At 34.6% G+C, this 22,280-nt stretch overlaps 1 protein-coding gene across 16 annotated transcripts; it reads right to left on the bottom strand.

The window, feature by feature from the left end:
- Window positions 1–1,053: 1,053 nt before the first annotated feature.
- On the bottom strand, window positions 1,054–10,411 carry LOC147407815 (fumarylacetoacetase-like). Of its 16 annotated transcripts, none has more exons than XR_015176899.1 (17): window positions 10,002–10,411; window positions 8,720–8,798; window positions 8,428–8,486; window positions 8,156–8,280; window positions 7,888–7,962; window positions 7,277–7,352; window positions 7,049–7,148; window positions 6,903–6,962; window positions 6,695–6,765; window positions 6,530–6,583; window positions 6,163–6,196; window positions 5,548–5,775; window positions 4,302–4,341; window positions 4,114–4,174; window positions 3,923–4,005; window positions 3,391–3,504; window positions 1,057–2,237 (listed from the first exon to the last, which is right to left on the bottom strand). XR_015176899.1 is itself a non-coding variant. In XM_086436560.1 (12 exons), the coding sequence occupies exons 1-11, from the start codon at window positions 10,185–10,187 to the stop codon at window positions 6,188–6,190; spliced, it is 894 nt and encodes a 297-aa protein (XP_086292686.1). In that variant the 5' UTR covers window positions 10,188–10,411; the 3' UTR covers window positions 4,348–5,775; window positions 6,163–6,187. The 16 variants fall into 16 exon arrangements, 1 of the variants encoding a protein (XP_086292686.1); XR_015176900.1 differs by lacking the exon at window positions 3,391–3,504 and adding an exon at window positions 2,439–2,517; XR_015176902.1 differs by lacking the exon at window positions 3,391–3,504 and having other exon boundaries at window positions 1,058–2,237; window positions 5,548–5,601; window positions 5,709–5,775.
- Window positions 10,412–22,280: the final 11,869 nt, after the last annotated feature.

Below are 22,280 nucleotides of genomic sequence, written 5' to 3'. Positions count from 1 at the left end.
TCCCCAAAAATCAGTCCATTCCGAAATGTTTAGCCCCATGTTTACACGTTGAAAAATCGTGGACCGTCCATTTTTTGTAAATCAATTTTGATGGGGTTAGAAGTTTTGGAATGAGCTGATTTTTGGTGAGGATGATTCCTCACCATAGAGATCATCCTCACCAAAAATCAGCTCATTCCGAAACTTCTAACCCATGTAAGACAAAACGCGTTTGTTAAAGTGTGTGGTAAAACTTAGGGTGCCGAACGGGACCCTATATATATATATATATATAGGGTAGCGTTCAATGGCAAACTTTTTGGCAAAACATTTTTCAAAACATGAGTTAGAGGTCTTGGAATGGGCTGATTTTTGGTGAGGATGATCTCTACGGTGAGGAGATCATCCTCACCAAAAATCAGCCCATTCCAAAACTTCTAACCCATGTTTACAAGCTGAAAAATCGTGGACCATCCATTTTTTGTAAACTGTTTTTGATGGGGTTAGAAGTTTTGGAATGGGCTGATTTTTGGTGATGATGATCTCCTCACCGTAGAGATCATCCTCACCAAAAATCAGCTCATTCCAAAACCTCTAACCCATGTTTTGAAAAATGTTATGCCAAAAAGTTTGCTAAAAAGTTGGCCCTTGAACGCCCCCCATATATATATATAGATATAGGGAATGTTCAGCACCCTAAGTTTTACCACACACTTTAACAAACGTTTTTTGTCCTACATGGGTTAGAAGTTTTGGAATGAGCTGATTTTTGGTGAGGATGATCTCTATGATTAGAAGATCATCCTCCCCAAAAATCAGCCCATTCCGAAATGTTTAGCCCCATGTTTACACGTTGAAAAATCGTGGACCGTCCATTTTTTGTAAATCAATTTTGATGGGGTTAGAAGTTTTAGAATGAGCTGATTTTTGGTGAGGATGATCTCCTCACCATAGAGATCATCCTCACCAAAAATCAGCTCATTCTGAAACTTCTAACCCATGTATGACAAAACGCGTTTGTTAAAGTGTGTGGTAAAACTAAGGGTGGCGAACGGGACCTATATATATATATATATATATATATATTTTAGAAAGAGAGGTTTCTTGAGTAACAAACTTGATGAAGTAAGAGAGTTTTTGTAGTAGAAATCAAAAGATAGATCTGCTCAGTAAATCTTTCTTTATTACTGAATTATATATTTTTTTAATGTTCTAAATCAATCAGAAGAAGAAAAAAAAATTGTTATCTTAGATGGACACAATTTTGGTCAAAGAAGGTTGTACAAGCAATAAGCAAGACAAAATTGGGGGAACAATAACACAAAGATCGAAAGAATTTGAAGAAAGAATTTGAAGAGCAACACAAAGAAAGTGACATTCGCTTAGATAACAAATGGCTCCATTCACTAAGTAAAGATCATTTGTTATGTCTAAGTGAATGACCACTCACTATAATATTGAAAATCCAACACCACGACCTTCTAGATTCCATGAAAAAATTCAGATTCAGATTAAAAAAACACATTTTGAACTTGATTCAAGGTGTTCAAAATGGTTGGCTACAAAACTCTCAAATTTAAAATTAAAATTCAACTGTGAAAATAAAAATAATATATATATCAAGGTTAAAATAATTGTCATCAAATCATGTTTTTAGATGCTACAAGGTGATGCGGTCAGGACACTTTCCTTCGTAAGGAAAGTGTTTTTCATTATAAAACCATAGTTGAGAGAAGCTTCCTCCAAATAAAAATGAAAAAGAAAAAACAAACACACTTTTACAGCAAGTTTCCCATCTCATCTCTCCTTTAATCATGAAGCCAATTCATGCTAATGGAGACCAATACTAAAACCCCCATAAATAATATTAGGTCAAGGTTGGGCTTGTACCCATAGCTCGGTTGACATTACAATGCCAGAGGTATTGGGTTCAAGGTCCTGCCTTTGGGATCATTTTGTTGGTTCAACAACGCTCCTTAATTGATCTCCTATAACTCAGAAGAATTCAGTTGGTTCTGCAGTGAGGGTAGTCCCCCACATTTCTTTGCCTCTTTAAAATTCATTTCTGAGATAAAATAACCAACCTGTCTTGATTAAGGGGCAGAAGTAAACAGCAGGGATGCATTCGTTCCTCCAAAGCCAAAAGAATTCGAGATGGACGCTCAAATTGACATCGCCTTTGAGGTAGTCAAAGGCATGTAACCATTATGAAAAACAGGATCTGGTTGATTAAGATTCAGTGTCAATGGCGCAATTCCCTACAACATGATTCCCAAAAAGGAAAAAAAACATATGAGCATTCTACTAGAGATAATAAATGCATTTTATATGATATTCTAGTACATCCAGATCCCTGGATTAACAGACTTCTTGGAATGTGACTTTTAGAATAAACACCACATGGAAGCATGGAGGCAACCACGAAAATTTTCTCTACAGCTAGAGTTGAGGATTCATACTCATATATCCACACCATAATAAAGCATAATGTTTTGTCAGGCAATTTTCCTTTTCAGCCTTGGTGCCAAATACCAAACACTGCACCATAAGGAATTGGATTCGAGTGTGATTTCAAACATGTAAACTAGATAGACAACTGTTTATAATGAAGCAAAGGGGATTTTTGGGAAGTACAATAAATAAGAAATTTATATTCAGTTACATGAGATGGCCAGTAGCACCCTGAAATAAGATTAACCTCTAAATGCAAACTGAAAGACCACACATGCCATCCTTTCAAGAATGGCCCTCAAAAAAATAAATGCTACAACAAGTGAGCTATCAAGGGAAGGCCTATCAGCAAATTTTCAATCAAACAAAGGAAAGCCTTATATGGGATTAGCTGCATGAATCCTGTTCCTCCATTCCACTCTATCAAGGGTCATGTTTTCGAACAATCCCCTTGTAATCTTAGAACTTGTAGCTTGAGGAAGTGGAGGATCAAGTTCACCACTAGTTCATTGGTTGCATTTTGTTTATAGATAAAAGAGATCCTATAAAATGAGAGGAAGATACAGAGGATGGAGGTTGAGGTGACCTACCAAAACACAAAGCAAAATAAAATAGAAAAAGGCAAAAAAGGACATGAAGCCGCTCACTCAGACACACCACACATGATAAACCAACTCCCATCTGAATAAAAAATCTTCAAATAAGATTTGCTTAAACTCCTCAAAAACTTTACACCAAAAATAGATAAAACCTACAATGGATCTGATAGCCTCATAGACCTCCATGAATTGCAATTTTGGTACATGCTGTCTGGAAGACTCCATGACAGTTTTTTTTTTTTTTCTTTTTTAACCTTTTCCGTTAAGGGATGTACTCTAACGAACGAAATGACAAATGTAAGTGCGGGGTAGGGCAATGTATGCTTTTGAGGCAGAGAGAGAAAACCATGAGAAAGCTTACCCATTTTACTGTTTGCTAGGGTGAGTGGGGAAGTGCAATATTTCCCAAGATGAGCTAAATTAGTCAAGCCATTTCTCCTCAATAGCATCAAATACAAGCTCAACAAGTCGGCTTCTGTTCAAGATAACTTGAGTGGGATTAGAGTCTTGGACTTAGCTATTGGATGGAGAACTAGTTCTGTAAGATATATTAGACCTAGTGATGGAAGCAACCTTCGAATAGAAAACCCCTCTTGTGTGATATCTTAGACAGAAGCATGCTAAGGAGGCTTGCCAAAGAGAGAGACATTTTTTCAGTATAGATTACAGATAGAGATCTCCTTTAGGCATAGGTTACGAAGTGCCAATAAGTTTGTTGACTGCTCTTCGACAAACCAAGGTGTAAATAACATATTTTGTATATAAGAAATTCATCATTATCTACACCATATCCCAATTACTGTGATCCCATTCACTGGAGATTTTGTAGTAATTCTCTTTCCTAATATGTTTCTTAGAAAACTATCTTAATCATCAAAGACTGCAAAATCTACCTTTGTTGATGATAGGGCCAGAGCACCTAATGTTGCATGATCAGAAAATATGGATTTGATAGCATTGGCTTAAACTACATCACCTGCATAATTCGACTTCCTTAGAAATAACAGGTGGCTAACATAGAATTTGTAACGCACTAGCCCATAGAAATATGTCATAATAATTTTTTAAGTGTCTGAAAAATTACCCATAGGGGTTGAAGTTGCATTGGCATTCACATAATCCACTTGATTAGGATGAAGGCCAGACTGTAAGACAGAAAAATGTGAACTGCTATAACAAACCAAAAGAAAGACTTGTATAAATGTTGCCATATTTATGAGAAAAAAAGTACACGTATGGATGGGAAAATGAAATTAATTGGTGCAGACTAACAGGGTAAAGAGATAATCCACTTGATTAGGGTGAATCCAAACTGCAAGACATGAAGGTAAACTGCTTTAATAAACCAAAATAGAAAGCCTCGTGTGAATGTTTTCATGTTTCTCAAAAGTGAACATTTATCTGTAAGAGAAATACAATTAATTGGTGCAGACTAACAAGGTTATAAGTAATAATAGAAAGGTGGGGCTGTGGGCTGGGATGAAATCATCAATAGTTCACAAGGCATGCATGCATGAATGGTGAAGAGGAAATCCAAGGAACCTTTTAGTACGGTATACCAACTAATAATAGCATATGGAGTACACCTGGCACACATGTAAGGTTGGATCATATCATTTAACCAATCCAACCTAGAATGGGTACTAGACCAAAAGAAAATGCGATTGAAATAATTGTGAGCAAGGTTCAAAGTCTTGTTTCGAGGAAATGTTTAGGTCAGCCCGAAACATTGAATGTTCAGGGTCAATATTTCCTTTTGGTCTCGGCCAAAACTGGAATGCTTCTCCGAAAAATTTTGAAAATGGAACAAACTTTGCACCGTGATTGTAAGTTTGTGAGAATCTGTCAGCCTCAGGGGCGGAGCTAGTAAGGAGCTGGTGGGGGCAATTGCCCCCACGAACTTTGAGACACCCCTATATTTTCAACTAATTACATGCCTATTTGTCTCCACTCCCTCACCTCTCTCCCCATTTGCACCACACCCTCACCTCCCTCCAATTTTTGCGCCCCCCTCTCCTCTCCTCTCAATTTTTTGTTGATGACATTGCCTCTTGACCGGGCCTTCTCATATACTAATTGGAAATGATCTAAATATCATTTTCTTCAACTTCTAACCAAAAACCTCTAAATTTCTCCCTAAAACCATTCATTTTCAAGTTTTTCAACTATACAACTAACCATAGTTTGCCCCCACTACAAGAAAATCCTGGCTCCGCCCCTGGTCAGTCTATTATTTTATTTTTCCTTTCTTTTCTCAGACAATCCGAAAAAAAAAACAGAAGCTCAGATGATCAAGATAATCAACATATTAATATTACGCAATGATATATGATCCTTGGGGTCTGCAGGACAGGTACCTCAGATTTTCCCTCCAGACTAAAAACTCAAAACACATTAGGCAACCTCCCTTGCACACTATTTGTAAATGTGCGTACAATGAATTCAAAATAGTGTTAAATACAGTAATCATGTTATAAGAAGCAACTAGTTCAAACTTCGAAGACACGTGTCAACCAACCTGTTTTATTGCACGTGACATGGCTAAAATAGCACCTCTAGCATCAGAGTGTGGCTGAGTTATGTGATGCGCATCACATAAAAAGATGTCAATGTCTTGTAAGAAACCAATCTAGAAAATAATAGCATAATTATAACCATAAACAAATCCAAAAAGAAAACCTGACATCCCATAGCCTCGAACCTCAGCATAAATTTTTGCTCCTCGTTCTTGTGCATGCTCAAGCTCCTATGTATCAAAAAGAAAGATACTATCAGGTGAACTTATCACAAAGCGGCAATCTATAATATGGAGATGCTAAATAAGACCTGAATCACACCTAGTTATAAACAAGTATTATTCAAGTAGAAAGACAAACTAATTGAAGGGAAGGGGGAAAAAAACAAACCCATGAAATAGGAGTATAATATGATTGTTCGAAGGAAAATTTAGTATCTTTAACTTCAGATGATGCAAGCCAAGAGTGAAACAAATATTCTTAAGCTATAAACAAATTGCCACTGTGTTTGGGCTGGACACTATTGGATAGAATGCACACACATTGATCAAAACTATGTTAAAACAAAAAAAGGGTTGGTTCCTAAACTAACTGGAGAAAGACATGTCTAGACTCACCTCCAAAACCATGACACCAGAACCTTCACCTATCCTGTTAAAAAAAAATATGTTAAAGGGTAGGAAAAAGATAGACAGGGAAAATACAAGAGAACATATTAAAAACATAAGTATATGCATACACAAACAGAAGTATACGCAATCATTATAATTTTATATATATTTTTGGGTAAGTGACAATTTATTAGCATTACCATAAGAATAAATTAAAATTTAATCATTCTATGCTCTAGGTCATGCTGAACACAATAAGCATTACTAAGAAGTAATAATTAGGCTGTAAATGAAGAGGAAAAAAATATAGGGAGAAACAATTGATGTAAATGATAATGCATTAAGAAAAAAAACCAAAGCATCCATACACTACCTCTAGAGAAATGTCATATTTCTTTTCAGTCAGATATGGCAATAGCTGAGGCTCCTGCAATTTATAGAGTCTTACCATATAATAAAATATGTTTCATGCAAAGAAAAAAAGAAGATTATAAACTATAAGGACTTTAGGTTCTGAAATAGTTAAATGTTGAGATACCTGTTTGGGAGCATCACAAGCAAAAGGTTCCAAAGCATGTAGTGTCACAATCCAAGGGGATAGTGTTGTACCTGAAAGCATCCAAAACTAGAAGTAAGACTTAAAATACAATAGCACCACCAGATGTAATGCGATAACATTTTCCTAAACACTTGTTTTTTGTCAAACATGATCAATGTCATCAAGCGGTGAAAGATAGAATGCTCACCGAAATTTTTCCCGAGAAAAGGTCCAAGAGGCACACATTCCCATGATTGGGTATCCCTAGCTGTTAAAACCAACCACTAATTAATGCAAATCCATAAGAAAAACTGAAGAGAAATTTGCAACTTATATAACAAGAATCATGTGTACCACTCCAATCATTCATAAGTACAAGTCCAAAGATACAATCTGCTGCTTCATTCACATCCACTGGCTTTCCTAGTTCATTTCCTGGACCTACTACAGCAGCCTAGAAGCAATAATAGGAAACCCACGTAAGAAAATGCATGGAAAATAACTCTAGTTGTTCATTAATTTTTCAAGGAATGCATGATCACATATGCAGATATAAAAAGAACTAATCAACTGAAGGCTAACCATTTCTAGCTCAAAATCTAGCTTTTGCGAAGGTCCGAAATATGGGGGAGAATTGCCAACTGGACGACCTTGCCCTCTGGCAAAAATAAAAATAAAACAGCTTAGTTTAACTTAGGAGAATATGAGATAAATAACTAGTCAGCAGTGATGTGAACCACATTTATTTCCAACAGTAGAAAGGATAATAGGAGACAAAAAATCCAAACAATAATGATAAGTAAGAAAAAGGTTATTAATAAACTGAAAAGTGAAGGCATCCCAAATGCCTACAATGAAGTTGAATAACATAGTTTTCTTCCTTGGACTTAGTATTTATGCTTACTCATCACTGGGAGGCTGACTTACTGAAAAGGGTAAAAACCCTACGCATCAACTTATCACAAGAATGCAAACTGTGAGGCTGAGAATTTAATGATTATCCTCTGGATCCTACTATGAATCCGAGTACCAGTAATGGTCTTCTCTTTGTCCAGACAACTAGAGGAACATTGAAGATCGTAGTAATTCCTTAGTTACATTGTCAAAAAATGGTCTTTGTGCCCATTGAAACCTTTGAGTGCAAGGTAATCTAAGAAACAAAAATATAAAAAGGTTGAAGGGATTTCGCTCACCTTGGCCGTATAATCTCAGTCCCAGATATAACAATTGATGATGCTTGTCCATGATATGCAATAGGGAGGTGAAACCTGAAAAGTGAATCAAATTCTTATCTGGATGATGAAAACAATGGATTGAGGACATTAGCATTTAGCAGAAATACAAAATGGCACTCATGAATGTCATTTTGTAGGTAATACAGTATAGTAATCCAACACAACCCCAACATTTTAGTCAACTTGTTAGGTATATTTTAATATAAAAACTTCAAAATCAGCATACCAGTTTAATGGAATTGGATTCTCTGGACCTTGAAATATGGTTCCACAATTCTTTGCATGATGCATAGAGGAATAGAAGTCCGTGTAATCCCCTATTAAAGTAGGGAGAAGCATTTCGACCTTATTCTGTTTGGCAAAAAAAATCCCTATTACAAACAAATACAGACACAACTACGGTAGTAGTAGTGTTTTCTTTTTTACTGGGCAAATGGGTTAGTGGTCGGTTATCAGTAGGTGAAGGCAGGTTTCAACCAGATCATGAATATGCCTTACCATTGGCAAAAGTGATTTCTCCCTCAAATTTGCATTGTCACATAATAATGGCTCATCAGCTGCATTGAAAAATAACTCTGGTGACTCGTTTATATTAGAATCACACAAGGAGCCTTTCATAAGAGCAATTATTCCTTCACTATGTAAAAGAATATATTGCAAGAAGTGAGAATGCTTCTCAAATTCTCCAAAAAAAAATTGCCTATAACAAGTATCAACCTCACTAATGAAAAAGAACAAAAACAGAAACAGATGAATCTAGTTAATGATCAAAAAGTGAATATAAGTGTACACGACAATAGCTTTTGAATTGTTGCCCGAGCTTCCTTCCAAGCAGGTTGTCCCATTCCCAGAAACTTGTTAAGATTAATCTAGCAACAAAATCAAAGGAATTAGTTCACCATATCATTCAAAAAATAAAAACTAAAAACGTCTATGTGGAGGGCAAAGTATGGACACAAAAAGACAATTCAAACAAACCCTAAATGTGCTAACAAATACATAAACTCATACAAAAGAAATATGTTAACGTTCAAGTGCTTTAGTTGTATTGGTTAGATTCTTTTCAAATTGTGTAACTATAAGAGCCAAAACCATGTCTCAGGTTTGAAACTCGAAAGGAATAACATGGAGAAAGGACTACCAAGTGCCTGCAGCTTCAAAGTCCTTGGGAAAGGACTGGGGGTTGGGGATCTCCGGATGAAGGGTATCAGATTGAGAGCAGCAACAAGTGAGATAACATGGCCATCGGTTGCAGGGTATTGTGGTATGTTATGAACCCTAAGAGATAAAGACTTAACCTTACACATCATTAACATCTAGATGCTTTTGGTGCATTGGTTAGGTTCGTATCAGTATGATCCTTTCAGAGTAATTTTTACCCAAACGCCACCACAGAGTGGATTGCCTCAGCCACCAGCAAGACAATTAAGAGCAACTCCAACTGGTCTTCAAATCTCTATATTTAGAAATGGAGCATTCCGAAATCCAAACCAAACTCCAATTGGTCTTCAAAATGAAGATTTCAACCCTATATCACTATTCACATCTTCAAATATATATAGAGCCGATAGAGAATTTTTGAAGCCAAATCTCTATCACTCTTTGCCTTTTTTTTAAAATATCTAGTATATCTCCATTTTTTTTTCAGAAATGTCAATTTTAACCCTTTTTCTAATGGACCACGTTTTAAATACCATTTTTTCCCCAACATGTTATTTTCCCCTTTTATTTTTGTGGGTGAGTAAATAGTGTTTAGAGAGAATGAATAGTGTTTTAAAGATGAATCTAGTTGGAGTTCAAAAGTGGTTCGGACTTCAGAGTCTTCAAAATGAAGAAGAAGCCAATTTGAAGCCTTGGGTAGGATTTGCTCAAACACCTCTCTGTTTGAAGCCAGTTGGAAAATCATTTTCTCTAACAAAACTTGCAAGAACACGAAACGCAGTAACCGATCATCAACAAAACAGTTTACATTCTACTAAACTTAATCAAATTCACACAAAATTCAGAAAAAATCAACAAAACGTGATCGAAATCGAAATCAAACCAAACGAACAGAAATAAATTGGGAGAACCTGGTGAAAGCAATCAGAGTTCTTGAGAATTGTGCCATTGAAGAGACCGGCAGAAGCCATCGCAGATAGATCCAAGACAAAGTCACCTATCGCGACGCAGGGACGAGGTTCTGCTCCGCCTTGTAGAGGCTTGAAGATACCGTACGGAAGGTTTTCAAGTGTATTTAGAAGAAACAACACATTCATAGAATGAGCGTAGCAGATATGAGGATGTTGATATGGATGAATGATAAAAACAACACGCCTCGCCGGATTACAAAGAGCAAAGCTCAGATTCAATCCATTGTTCGACCAAATTCGACAAAAATTGTAATAAAAAATAAGTTTGATAATGAATATTCACTTTTTTTTTGTTGAAATAAATGAAATGAATTTAAATGTATATATTTATATTTTTCTATTCCACTGTATTTCATTGGGGGATTTTTATTTAAATTGGGGTGTAACAAGTAGAGTTGGGTTGCCAGTAACAAGTTTATTATTTTTTATCATGTGAAGAGACGATTTTTGGGTTATCGTTTTTTCCCAATGGATATTTTCATCCATAGTTTATCGATGAATTTGGTGCATTCGTAATAGTGCCACTAAACACATTGAACTTGGATTTCCGTGGTTGAGTCTTCAATCTCAAGGCCGCAACGATTCTGTGTCTCTACAGCTTCAAGGACATTGAAATCGATCGAATTTGGGAATATAAAAAAAAAAACCCTATATTTAGAGCATACGAAACCTCACCAGGTTTGCGTCTCAAGCTCTTAAATTGCTTCTAAGTTTGTCTTGTTTTAATTATGTTCTTGTGTTCTTGAGCTGGATTTAAGGATGAAAGAAAAACAATGGAAATTTTAGTGAAAATTAGGAGAAACTAGTGATTTAAAACAAACAGAGGAGCACCAATTTTGAGTCTCTTCTGCAAGTTTTAAAGGCTATTGTTGCATCCAGTGCTTGGGGATGTGCATTTAGGGTGCAATGAAGAATTTCAGATCATGTTGGGGGTTGCTTTGATCTATGTTATCCATTATTTTCTGACTCTTACATTTTAAAGAAAACCCCCCCTCCCCCAATCAATTTATCCATTAGAAATAATGGAGTTCTAAAGATAGTTTTCCTTATCTTTGGGTTTATTTTTTTATTTTTTTTCCATTGATGTGGAGATAAGAACCTGAAGATATATGTATATTTTGATTTGTTTGTTAAACATTACAACATTAGGGTTTAGATTTAGGAGAGGTATAGGTGGGTATTTAGTAAAACCCCATTTGCAAGAACTTGTTCATGTTGGTGTTGAGAAACTTTATTTTCTTATCTTAAGAGAAGAAGAGAAGGGAAGAAGATGGGAGGAGGAAAATTCCATTTCTCAATTGGGAGGGAATAACTACGAAAAGTGTGAGACTTGAGAGGGAAGAGGGAATAAAATTGGGTTTAGATTTCAAAGGTTATTGACCTCTCAAACTAAGATTGTAATTTGATAAAATGTAAGGAGCGGGAAGACTAGAAATCATAAGTGTATGAAAACATACTTGGGCAGTCGTTTTTCGCGATTTTTGACTTACTGTCGATCATGACAACGTTTGGCAGCAGATGTGAGTGTACAAATAATGGCCATAAAATTCACTATTCCTCGTGATAGAGATAGGGATTCACTGGTTTCCCAAAACCCATATTAGTTTCCATTTTGTTAAATGATAATGGTTTAAGCTATTGGAATTCAATAAATTGATTCAGTTTGCTAGATTTTGATTTTAAAGTCTAATTGTTGAAATTGATTTCAGAATCTAGATTCCAAACCTCATTCTATTGGTCATGTTTCTACAATTGTGACATTAAATATTAGATATGCAAACGAAAAAAAAAATATATATATATATATATATATGTTACTTTAACACAAGCAAGAAACAAATTCCAAAATCACAATAAACAAACTCAATATTGTTCCTATTTTAGTTGATTCCTGATTATGGGGGAAAATCATTTTTATAATCCAAACCAAATGTAACATCAGATTATGAGCAAGAAGTAGATTCTAGAACCGAACCAACTGCCCCTTAAAATAGATGAGTGGAAATAATAGGACAAATTAAATTTGAAATGAGCACATTTGAAAAAAAATATACAAGTAGTTTGACTAAGATGGTTTGGCAATATTTAATGACAATCTCAGTTAGAAGAAATATTCAACTTGAAGGTCTTAAAAGAGTTAGAATCATACACTAAAGAACATCAATGGAAGCAATGGAATATGAACTTGAGTGAGTTTATTAACAAAGTTCAAAAGGTAATATTTCGACATTGTTTTTTAAATTTTATGGGAGGATGTATAAATTGTATTTAACTTTTACAAGAAATGTTAAAAATGCTATTGTCTTTTCATTATTATCAAATACAAATGTTGAGTGGTGGAAAATCAATAATATATATAGCTATTTGTGTGTGTGTGTGTATATATAATACTTTTTGCTCAGGCTTCATCATGTACTATTTCCATTATAACCCAACAAAATGGACATTCTAGTAGAACAGAACAAATTATGTCGAGCCAAGAGCACCTTCATTCCTATATCCTATATCCTATATTATATATAATCAAATGGCAGATGTAATAATCTACGACTGATCGTGTCCTTCAAGCCGCACGTTGCTTTCTACCACATCGTTTTAAATGAAGTTTTACCATAACATTCCTCTAGTTTGGAACCGGTATGACATTGATTCAATATGGAATCATGAATAGTCATTGGCTCAATATGGTAAGGCTGATTATTGTGAGGATGGTCTATCACAAAAAATCAGCCCATTTTGAAACTTCTAACCACATTTTACAAATTTAAGAATTGTGGACTGTCAATTATTTGTAAATCACTTTTGATGTGGTAATTAGTTTCAGAATGGGTTGGATTTTTTGTGAGGGTGATCTCCTCAACATAGTGACCATCCTCACAAAAAAAGAGTCCATTCCGAAAGTTCTAGTCCATATATGGGGAGAGAGGGAGAGAGAGAGAGAGACCCTTTTCAATTAGAAAAAGCAATTCGGCTACATGCACATTGACAACTTATCATAAAATATGTTTCTGATTCTATATTCTCTCTATAAAGGGATGTGATGCAATTATTTTCAATAATAAGTTTAATTCATTTTTATCATTTGCCTATGTTTTAATATTGTATCAATATTTGATTTATAAATTACTTCATGCATCACAACAATCGAAGCATTCTCCACACAACAAATTAGTTATATGGGCTAGAACTATGTTTTCATTAAATATGATCTCAACATAATTTACTTAAAGTCATCAACCTGTGCCCCTAACTTCCCAATAATTTTAGTGGGCCACTGGTGTTTTAGAAGGCAAGACAAAATTTCATGTAAATATGATGAGGATACTTGCCTCGATTTTGATTCAAAGAAGGGAACAAAAATATATAGAATAAAATACATTGTAGCAGTAACATTGAAGTTATTTTAGTACATGGCCATGTAGTTTACGAAGTACAAACGACATCATGTAATACGATGATGAAAGGAAGCAATACATGCATCTATGTAACCAAACCACATTTCTCGCCAATGGGGATTGAAGTAGAGAAGTGCAAAGTATCCCAGCAACCCAACAATATACGATATTGCAAGACTCATATAGAAATTGCTGCTTGTGTCATTTTCTCCTGCTTTTGAAGGTGTTGGCACCAATGATTGTGTTCCAGTAGTGTTGCAACTTTTTTGTAGTGGAGGTCCACAAAGAAGAGAGTTTCCTTCGTAGCTAGTTTCGTTAAATGTCCCAAACTGATTCTTTGTCCCTGGTGTCATACCAGATAAATTGTTGTGAGCCACTGTGAAGACTGACAAAAAAGTTAGATCTGTCAACTGTGGAGGGATTGTCCCACTCAATCTGTTGTGAGAAAGATCTAGGCTCTCTACTTGCTTCAGGTTGGAAAATGATTCTGGAATTGACCCTGTTAAATAATTGTGGGATAGATTCAACGAATGAATCTCACTTAAATTTCCAATTTCTGATGGAATATGACCTGTTAGTCTATTCCATGATAGGTCCATGCCTGACATGAAGTAAAGAATGTTACCATGGTAAGATTCAGGCCTACTTTTTGTTATAAACTCCACATCTTCTTGTACGCCAGAATATGAAACTTCATTAGTGAGTTGTGTAGTAGTGCCACGAATTTGAAACATCTGTTTTGATGAATATGATGTTTCTGTATGGTTATCCGGACTAAAAACATCATCTATACGCCCTGCTTTACCAAATGATACGTTGCTCAAGCAAGAAGGTATTGATCCAGAAAGTTTGTTTTGAGAAAGGTCCATAATACTTAACTTGACTAGTTGACATAATTCAACTGGAATGGGACCTTGAAGAAGATTTCCTTTCAAGAGAAGAATTCTCAAATTTGAATGAGTATTGATCCAATTCGGAATGCTACCAAACAAATTGTTCTCTCTCATATCTATTGACAACATGGAGGAATTTAGGGTCCAAACATTTGATAGTGGTCCAATAAAACCGTTCTTTTGCAAATGTAAGTATTTCAAAGATGACAAATTGGTGAAAGAAGGTATGGTCCCATCAAGATTATTTTGAGAAAGGTCTAGGAAGTGAAGTTTGTTCAGTTTGCAAAAACCAACTGGAATATGACCTTCAAAATAATTTTTAGACATGTCAAGTGACCTCAAGTTCAACAAATTTCCAATCCAATTTGGAACTTTACCCGACAATTTATTTTTCGATAGATCCAATATTGACAAGCATCTCATGTCACCAAGTGACTGAGGTAGACTACCTTGCAAAGAATTTTCAGCCAGGTTTAAGAAATGCAAATTTGGAAGGATTTCACCAATGTTCAAAGGAAGTTTTGTGTGAATTTGGTTGGAGGAAATGTCGAGTACACGCAAGTTAGTGTTGTTGGAATTGGATGGCAAATCAAGAGGACCTATGAAGGAGTTATAGCTGAGATCTAAAGCTTCCAACCTTGTATTGTTCTCCAATATCCATGATGGGAACTTTCCTTTCAAGTTATTCCAGGATAGAGTAACTTGTCTCAAATCGTATTGGTTGTACAAAAAGCTGCGACTGGAACCAATTGGATTTCTTAGGTTACAATTTGATAACACAAGAAGTTTAAGTTGAAATTGAGGGATCCAAGGTGGATTGTCAGTTTCCACCTCAAGTTGGTTATTTCTATTACCAAGACTGAAGAACTCGAGCTTAGAGTTGTTGGCAAATAAACTAAATGATAGTAGACCCTCAAATCGATTTTGAGAAAGATCAAGATACTGAAGCGATGTGAGACTAGGGATCAGAGATGAAGGAATCTCTCCTTCCAATTGGTTATGAGAGACATCCATGTAACGAAGGGATGTCAAGTTGCTGAGACAAGTTGGAAGATTTCCCTCGAGTCCATTGTGACCGAGTTTTAACACTTGGAAGGCTTTTCAATTTGCACAAACCTAGAGCAATAAATGAAGAAAGTGTTAGTTGAATATATATATATATAAACAGTAAACACTAGTGAAGGGGGCTAGTGTGATGCACACACTGTATGATAAAGATGCAGTTAAAGTAATTGAGAAACCCTGATCTCATATCTAATATCATGGATAGCACGACACATAATAAATCTCCTTCTCGATTTTGTGGTCATTGGTGGACTTAGGTTAAACTAGGACCTCCTTGTCCTTGATCTACCATTTTTTGATCTTCCTAATGGTCCATAAACTTGATCCCATTATATACGTAATTCATTCAAGATCAGGTAAATCATGAAAAATGACTCAATGGGTTCAACCCATTTTCGAAGTAGCATGTTACAAGGTCCTATTGATTTTCTATTGTAAAAATGGTTTAACAACAATTCCAACCTCATAATAACGTTTGTGAAAGCTGTTATACAAAAATTTAGTACATTTTGACATTGTTAAACTATTATAAGTTGACTTGAATTTGAAATATTAGAATCATCCAAATGAATTATAAGTTTAATTCAACATTCTTCAATTTGTGATTTGATTATACAGCTAGCATGATCTTCATGTGAATCCCACCATTGGGTGTAACTTGTAAGAAATTAAGTTCGCAAGTCATATAAGGCCCACATGTTTCACTATTCTAGTGTAATATCATAGTTTAATCCATTTTTTGTAAATATTTTTTTTTTTTTTGAGTTTCAGTGATATTAGAAAAGTGTCGTGCTAGATTGACCACATATCGCACTTCTTGACGTGAAAGTTTATAGGAACCATCGATGCTTTTTAACTTGTATCTCGATGAAAAGTATCTACAGTTCTCATACACTTACAAGTCAAGAAGTGCGAGGTGAGGTTCCAACCTGTGGTCACTTCGGCATTATTCATTAGAAAAATATTATTGCAGAATGACAATAAAGCCCATGTTTTATACTAAAAGATAAAATAGAAATATACTTTTAGATATACTTATAATATAAAAAAATAGTCTATAGATCACTAACGTAACATTATTCTATATATATAATATAAGGTCCCATTCAAAAGAAAACATAGAGCCAGCATATTTGTCCTATATGGGTTAGAAGTTTTAGAATGGGCTAATTTTTTGTGAGGACGATTTATGTGGTGAAGAAATCATCCTCACAAAAGATCAACAGAATCTAAAACTTCTAATCCTATCAAACGTGGATTAGAATTGTGGACTGTCGATTTTTACTATTAATCTGTAAATCACTTTTGATGGGGTTAGAAGTTTCAGATTGGACTGATTATTTTGTGAGATGTTCTCCTCACCGATCATCCTCACAAAAGTCAGCCAACCAATACATTTAAGTCATATAGGACAAATTTTGTCTTTTGTTTGTTTAATAATGATAAATGCATGCGGTCTTGGTACGCGGCTGATGCACAAAACCACACATTTTTTTCCTATGTATCATGATGAAAACAATCTATGGTTATGCGCCCTTGCCACGTTAGCCGCATACAAAGACCACGTGCATTCATCATAACTCATATATATATATATGGGAAGTGTTCGGAGGCCCCTAAATAAAACCAGACATTTTTCAAAATAGGGTTAAAGTTTCGGAATGGGCTGACTTTTTTGTGAGGATCATATCTATGATGAAGAGATCATCCTCACCAAAAATCAGCTCATTCTGAAACTTCTAACCCTAGTTGAAGTTTGAAGAATCGTGGATTGTCCAATTTTGTTAACAACTTTTGATGGGCTTAGAAGTTTTGGAATAAGTTGATTTTTGGTGAGGATGATCTCCTTATCATAGAGATCATCCTCACAAAAAATCAGTCAATTCTGAAACTTCTAACACCCATACATTGAAAAAATGTTTTGCACAATGTTTGACATTCTTTAGGACCTCCATACTCCACCCTTATATATATATATATATATATATATATATATATATAGGGTCCCTTTCAGCAACAAACATTTTGGCAAAACATTTTTCAAAACATGGGTTAGAGGTTTTGGAATGGGCTGATTTTTGGTGAGGATGATCTCTATGGTGAGGAGATCATCCTCATCAAAAATCAGCCCATTCCAAAACTTCTAGCCCCATGTTAACAGGTTGAAAAATTGTGAACCGTCCATTTTTTGTAAACCATTTTTGATGGGTTAGAAGTTTTGGAATGGGCTGATTTTTGGTGATGATGATCTATTCCCTGTAGAGATCATCCTCACCAAAAATCAGCCCATTCCAAAACCTGTAACCCATATTTTCAAAAATGTTTTGCCAAAATGTTTGTCAAAATGTTTGTTGCTGAACATTTCCCATATATATATATATATATATTTGGGAAGCGTTCGGATGCCCTAAAAAGAGTCAAACATTTTTCAACACAGGGGTTAGAAGTTTTGGAATGAGCTGATTTTTGGTGAGGATGATCTCTATAGTGAAGAGATCAGTCTCGCAAAAAATCGGCTTATTCCAAAACTTTTAATGTTAGTTTACAAGTTGAAGAATCGTGGACCGTCCGATTTTTGTAAATCACTTTTGATGGGGTTAGAAGTTTCGGAATGTGTTGATTTTTTGTGAGGGTGATCTTCTCATCATAAAGATCATCCAAACGACTCCCTTTAGGGCCTCCGAACGTTACCCCTATATATATATATATGGGGCGGTTCAAGGGCCATATGAGAAAACATATGAAAAAACTTTCGTTTTTCAAAATAAGAGTTAGAGGTTTTGGATTGAGCTGATTTTTTGCAAGGATGGTCACTATGATGAAAAGATCATCCTCACAAAAAATTAGTTCAATCAGAAACTTCTAAATCCATCAAAAGTTGATTTACAAATTAGTGATAAAAATTGGTAAAAAATCAACGGTCCACATTCTAAATCACTTTTAATGGGGTTAGAAGATTCAGATTGGGCTGATATTTTTTTTTGGATGATCTTCCCATCATAGAGATCATCCTCACAAAAAATCAGCTCAATCCAAAATTTCTAACCCATATTTTAAAATTTTATTAAAAACGAAAGTTTTTACATATGTTTTCTCATATGGCCCTTGAACCTGACCCATATATATATAGGGGCGGTTCATGGGCCATATATAAAAACAATGGTTTTTCAAAATATTGGTTAGAGGTTTTGAATTGAGCTGATTTTTTGTGAGGATGGTCACTATGATGAGAAGATCATCCTCACAAAAAATCAGCTCAATCTGAAACTTTTAAATTCATCAAAAGTGATTTACAAATTATTAGCAAAAATTAGTAAAAAATCGATGATCTACATTCTAAATCACTTTTAATGGGGTTAGAAGTTTCAGATTGGACTGATTTTTTTTTCGGATGATCTTCCAATCATAGAGATCATCCTCACAAAAAATCAGCTCAATCCCAAACTTCCAACCCATATGTTGAAAATTTATTAATGTTACATTGTTTTTACATATGTTTTTTCATATGTCCCTTGATCCGTTCCCATATATATGGGAAATGTTCAACACCCTAAGTTTTACCACACACTTTAACAAACGTTTTTTGTCCTACATGGGTTAGAAGTTTTGGAATGAGTTGATTTTTGGTGAGGATGATCTCTATGATTAGAAGATCATCCTCCCCAAAAATCAGCCCATTCCGAAATGTTTAGCCCCATGTTTACACGTTGAAAAATTGTGGACCGTCCATTTTTTGTAAATCAATTTTGATGGGGTTAGAAGTTTTGGAATGAGCTGATTTTTGGTGAGGATGATCTCCTCACCATAGAGATCATCCTCACCAAAAATCAGCTCATTCCGAAACTTCTAACCCATGTAAGACAAAACGCGTTTGTTAAAGTGTGTGGTAAAACTAAGGGTGGCGAACGGGACCCATATATATATATATATATATATATATATATATATATATAGGGGCGGTTCAAGGGCCATATGTAAAAACATATGAAAAAACAATGGTTTTTCCAAATACGGGTTAGAGGTTTTGGATTGAGCTGATTTTTTGTCAGGATGGTCACTATGATGAGAAGATCATCCTCACAAAAAATCAGCTCAATCTGAAATTTCTAAATCCATCAAAAGTGATTTACAAATTATTGAAAAAAGTTGACAAAAAAATCGACAGTCCACATTCTAAATCACTTTAATAGGGTTAGAAGTTTCAGATTGGACTGATTTTTTTTTTCGAATGATCTTCCCATCATAGAGATCATCCTCACAAAAAATCAGCTCAATCCGAAATTTCTAACCCATACTTTGAAATTTTATTAATGTTACATTGTTTTTACATATGTTTTCTCATATGTCCCTTGAACCTGACCACATATATATATATATATATATATATATATATATATATAGAGAGAGAGAGAGAGAGAGAGAGAGAGAGAGAGACCTTGGGTTGGTAGGGAGCCGTTGAGTTTGTTTCTTGACAAACCTAACATCTGAAGAGAAGTCAGATTCCCAATAAACGAAGGAATACTCCCACTGAAATTATTATGACCTAGGTTCAACATTCGCAATTTGCTCAAAGTAGTGAACTCTACAAAAAAGAAGGAAAAATAGATGAATTAATTGTTTTGAAAAAAATACATAAATAAAAGCCCATGTCATCTTAGGAAACCTTCATTACCTTGAATTGGTAGGAAACCATTGAAATTATTATGTCTCAGATTCAAAATCTCCAATTTCCTTAATGAATTGAATTCTACAAAAGAAAAAAAAAATGGTACTATCTAATCCAAATTGAGAGATAAAACTACAAACAAATGTTATTAGGGCATCAAGACCTAAACATACCTTGAATTGGAATTGCTCCTTGTAATTCATTATCCTTGAGAGACAGAGCCTTAAGAGATGAAAGTTCACCCAAAGATGTTAGACTTGTAAAGAAGTTACCATCCAGACTAAGGACTTGTAATTGGTTGACTCTCGATAATCTACCGAAACCTTAGTATACAAACAAGAGAGAATGCGCAAGGATCATATACATGTTTTTGTCAATGTTAATGTACTATTCCAATGTATATATATCATAGACTTTAATCCATATTCCCTTGGTTATATAATTTTTGCAAACTTATAAATCATATCTTCCCGAAAATACCTCTAAAAAATATTATCTTTTTAATTATAATAGTAGTAAGGGGTGTTATTTGTCATTTTCTAATGATATTCTTAATATTAAAAAAAAAAAAAAAGGATATTTTATTTTCACACCTACTTTTGCTAATGCCACCCCAATTCATAAGTAAATTAATCATGAAAGATTTAGTATACATCTTGGGAAGGGGGGAGGGGGTTGGCGTTAGTAAAAGTTGGTATGGAAATATAATCTCCCTTCTTCAAAATCTCATCAAATCTTGATAATCTATCTAAAATTCTTTAAAAAAATACAGCGCTGATAATGTAACGCCTTTTTTGACACACGCCCCTGACGTGTTTGCTCACAACCCAACAAACGTTTGACATGTGGAACAAATAACATCAACAATAGAGAGAATTCTTTTGTCTCTTACTCACACATCCTTTGCCCACATATTTATTTTTTTAGATTTCAAATCTTAAAATAGGTCGTTGGGCCCAGATTGACAATCTAACAACCATGCCTTTTAGATTTCATGAACATATTCATAAAAAAAATATATTTAAAAAAAATATTTTTCTAACTTGATCCAAGGAATTGAAAATGGATGGCCACCGAGCACCCAAATTTAAAAATAAAATTCAACGGTGTAAATAACTGTTTTTATTTATTTATTTTAAAGTTCATATAATTTTGTCTTCTAACTTCATTGCATTAAATTATGTTTTCAAACGTCACAAGGTGATCAGATCATAAAGTTTTCTTTTTTTTTCACTATGGGCAGGAAAGAGAAAGGAGCGTGCACGAAAAAGGGTGTCATATTATCAAAATCCATAAAATATCATTATACATGAATTGCAAAACCGTCAGGTTTATAATCTATAACTACATCAATGTGTGGAAATCATGATGTTAACCTTACTGTAGATAATATTAAACCATGTTCATGAATTTTAAATTAGATAATGGTAAAAACATTTTTTTTAAATGAGAAAATTAGTGTTAGAATGACATTAAATAAAAAAAATAGTCTTTTTGAATTGTAAAACAACCCAATAACGCGGTTATTTTTAAAATACTAGAAAAATGAGAGAAGGAGAGAGAGAGAGTGTGCCTTCGTTTTCAATCCAACCAAGTAGCGAATTGTTTGATAAGTTGAGTATAATCATGGTTTTTAAACTCGTCCGAGACCGAGACGTATCGCCCGAGTTAACTCGGTATCGCAGCCTAACGATACAAACTCACAATGAGTCATGAGACAACCGCGTATCGTGAGATATGCGAGTCGTCTCGGACGATATTTTCGCAAAACTCGTCCGAGACAAACGAGATATCCGAGACATTATAAATTTTACATTAACTCGCGAGACAAACGAGTTGTATCGGACGAGATTTTCAAAATCTCGTCCGAGTTAACCGAGTCAACCGAGTTTTGCGAAAAAAAAAAAGTTACAAATGAATTTGTAATTTGTTGTGATAAATACTTAAATGTATTTTTGATAATTTGTTTTATTTTTTCTTTAGAAGTTTTTTGATGAAAATTTCATTAGAAATTTATACTAATCTTTAGGAAACATGTGTTTTATTTAATGGGTAGCGTTCAATGACTAACTTTTTGGCAAAACATTTTTCAAAACATGAGTTAGAATTTTTGGAATGGGCTGATTTTTGGTGAGGATGATCTCTACGGTGAGGAGATCATCCTCACAAAAAATCAGCCCATTCCAAAACTTCTAACCCA

The sequence above is a fragment of the Akebia trifoliata genome, chromosome 3 (genome assembly GCF_017979445.1).
Source record: "Akebia trifoliata isolate Shusen 1 chromosome 3, ASM1797944v1, whole genome shotgun sequence".
NCBI classification, from domain to species: Eukaryota; Viridiplantae; Streptophyta; class Magnoliopsida; order Ranunculales; family Lardizabalaceae; genus Akebia; species Akebia trifoliata.
This window is presented reverse-complemented; position numbering and strand designations above follow the sequence as displayed.

Excerpts from the sequence above, each read along its gene's own strand:
- LOC147407815 (XM_086436560.1), bottom strand. The coding sequence starts at position 10,187 with ATGAATGTGTTGTTTCTTCTAAATACACTTGAAAACCTTCCGTACGGT. Across the intron at positions 8,487-8,719 it reads AATTCAAAAGCTATTGTCGT|CTGATGAGCCATTATTATGT; the intron begins GTACACTTATAT and ends TTTTCAATGCAG. Across the intron at positions 7,149-7,276 it reads TAGATTTTGAGCTAGAAATG|GCTGCTGTAGTAGGTCCAGG; the intron begins GTTAGCCTTCAG and ends TATTGCTTCTAG.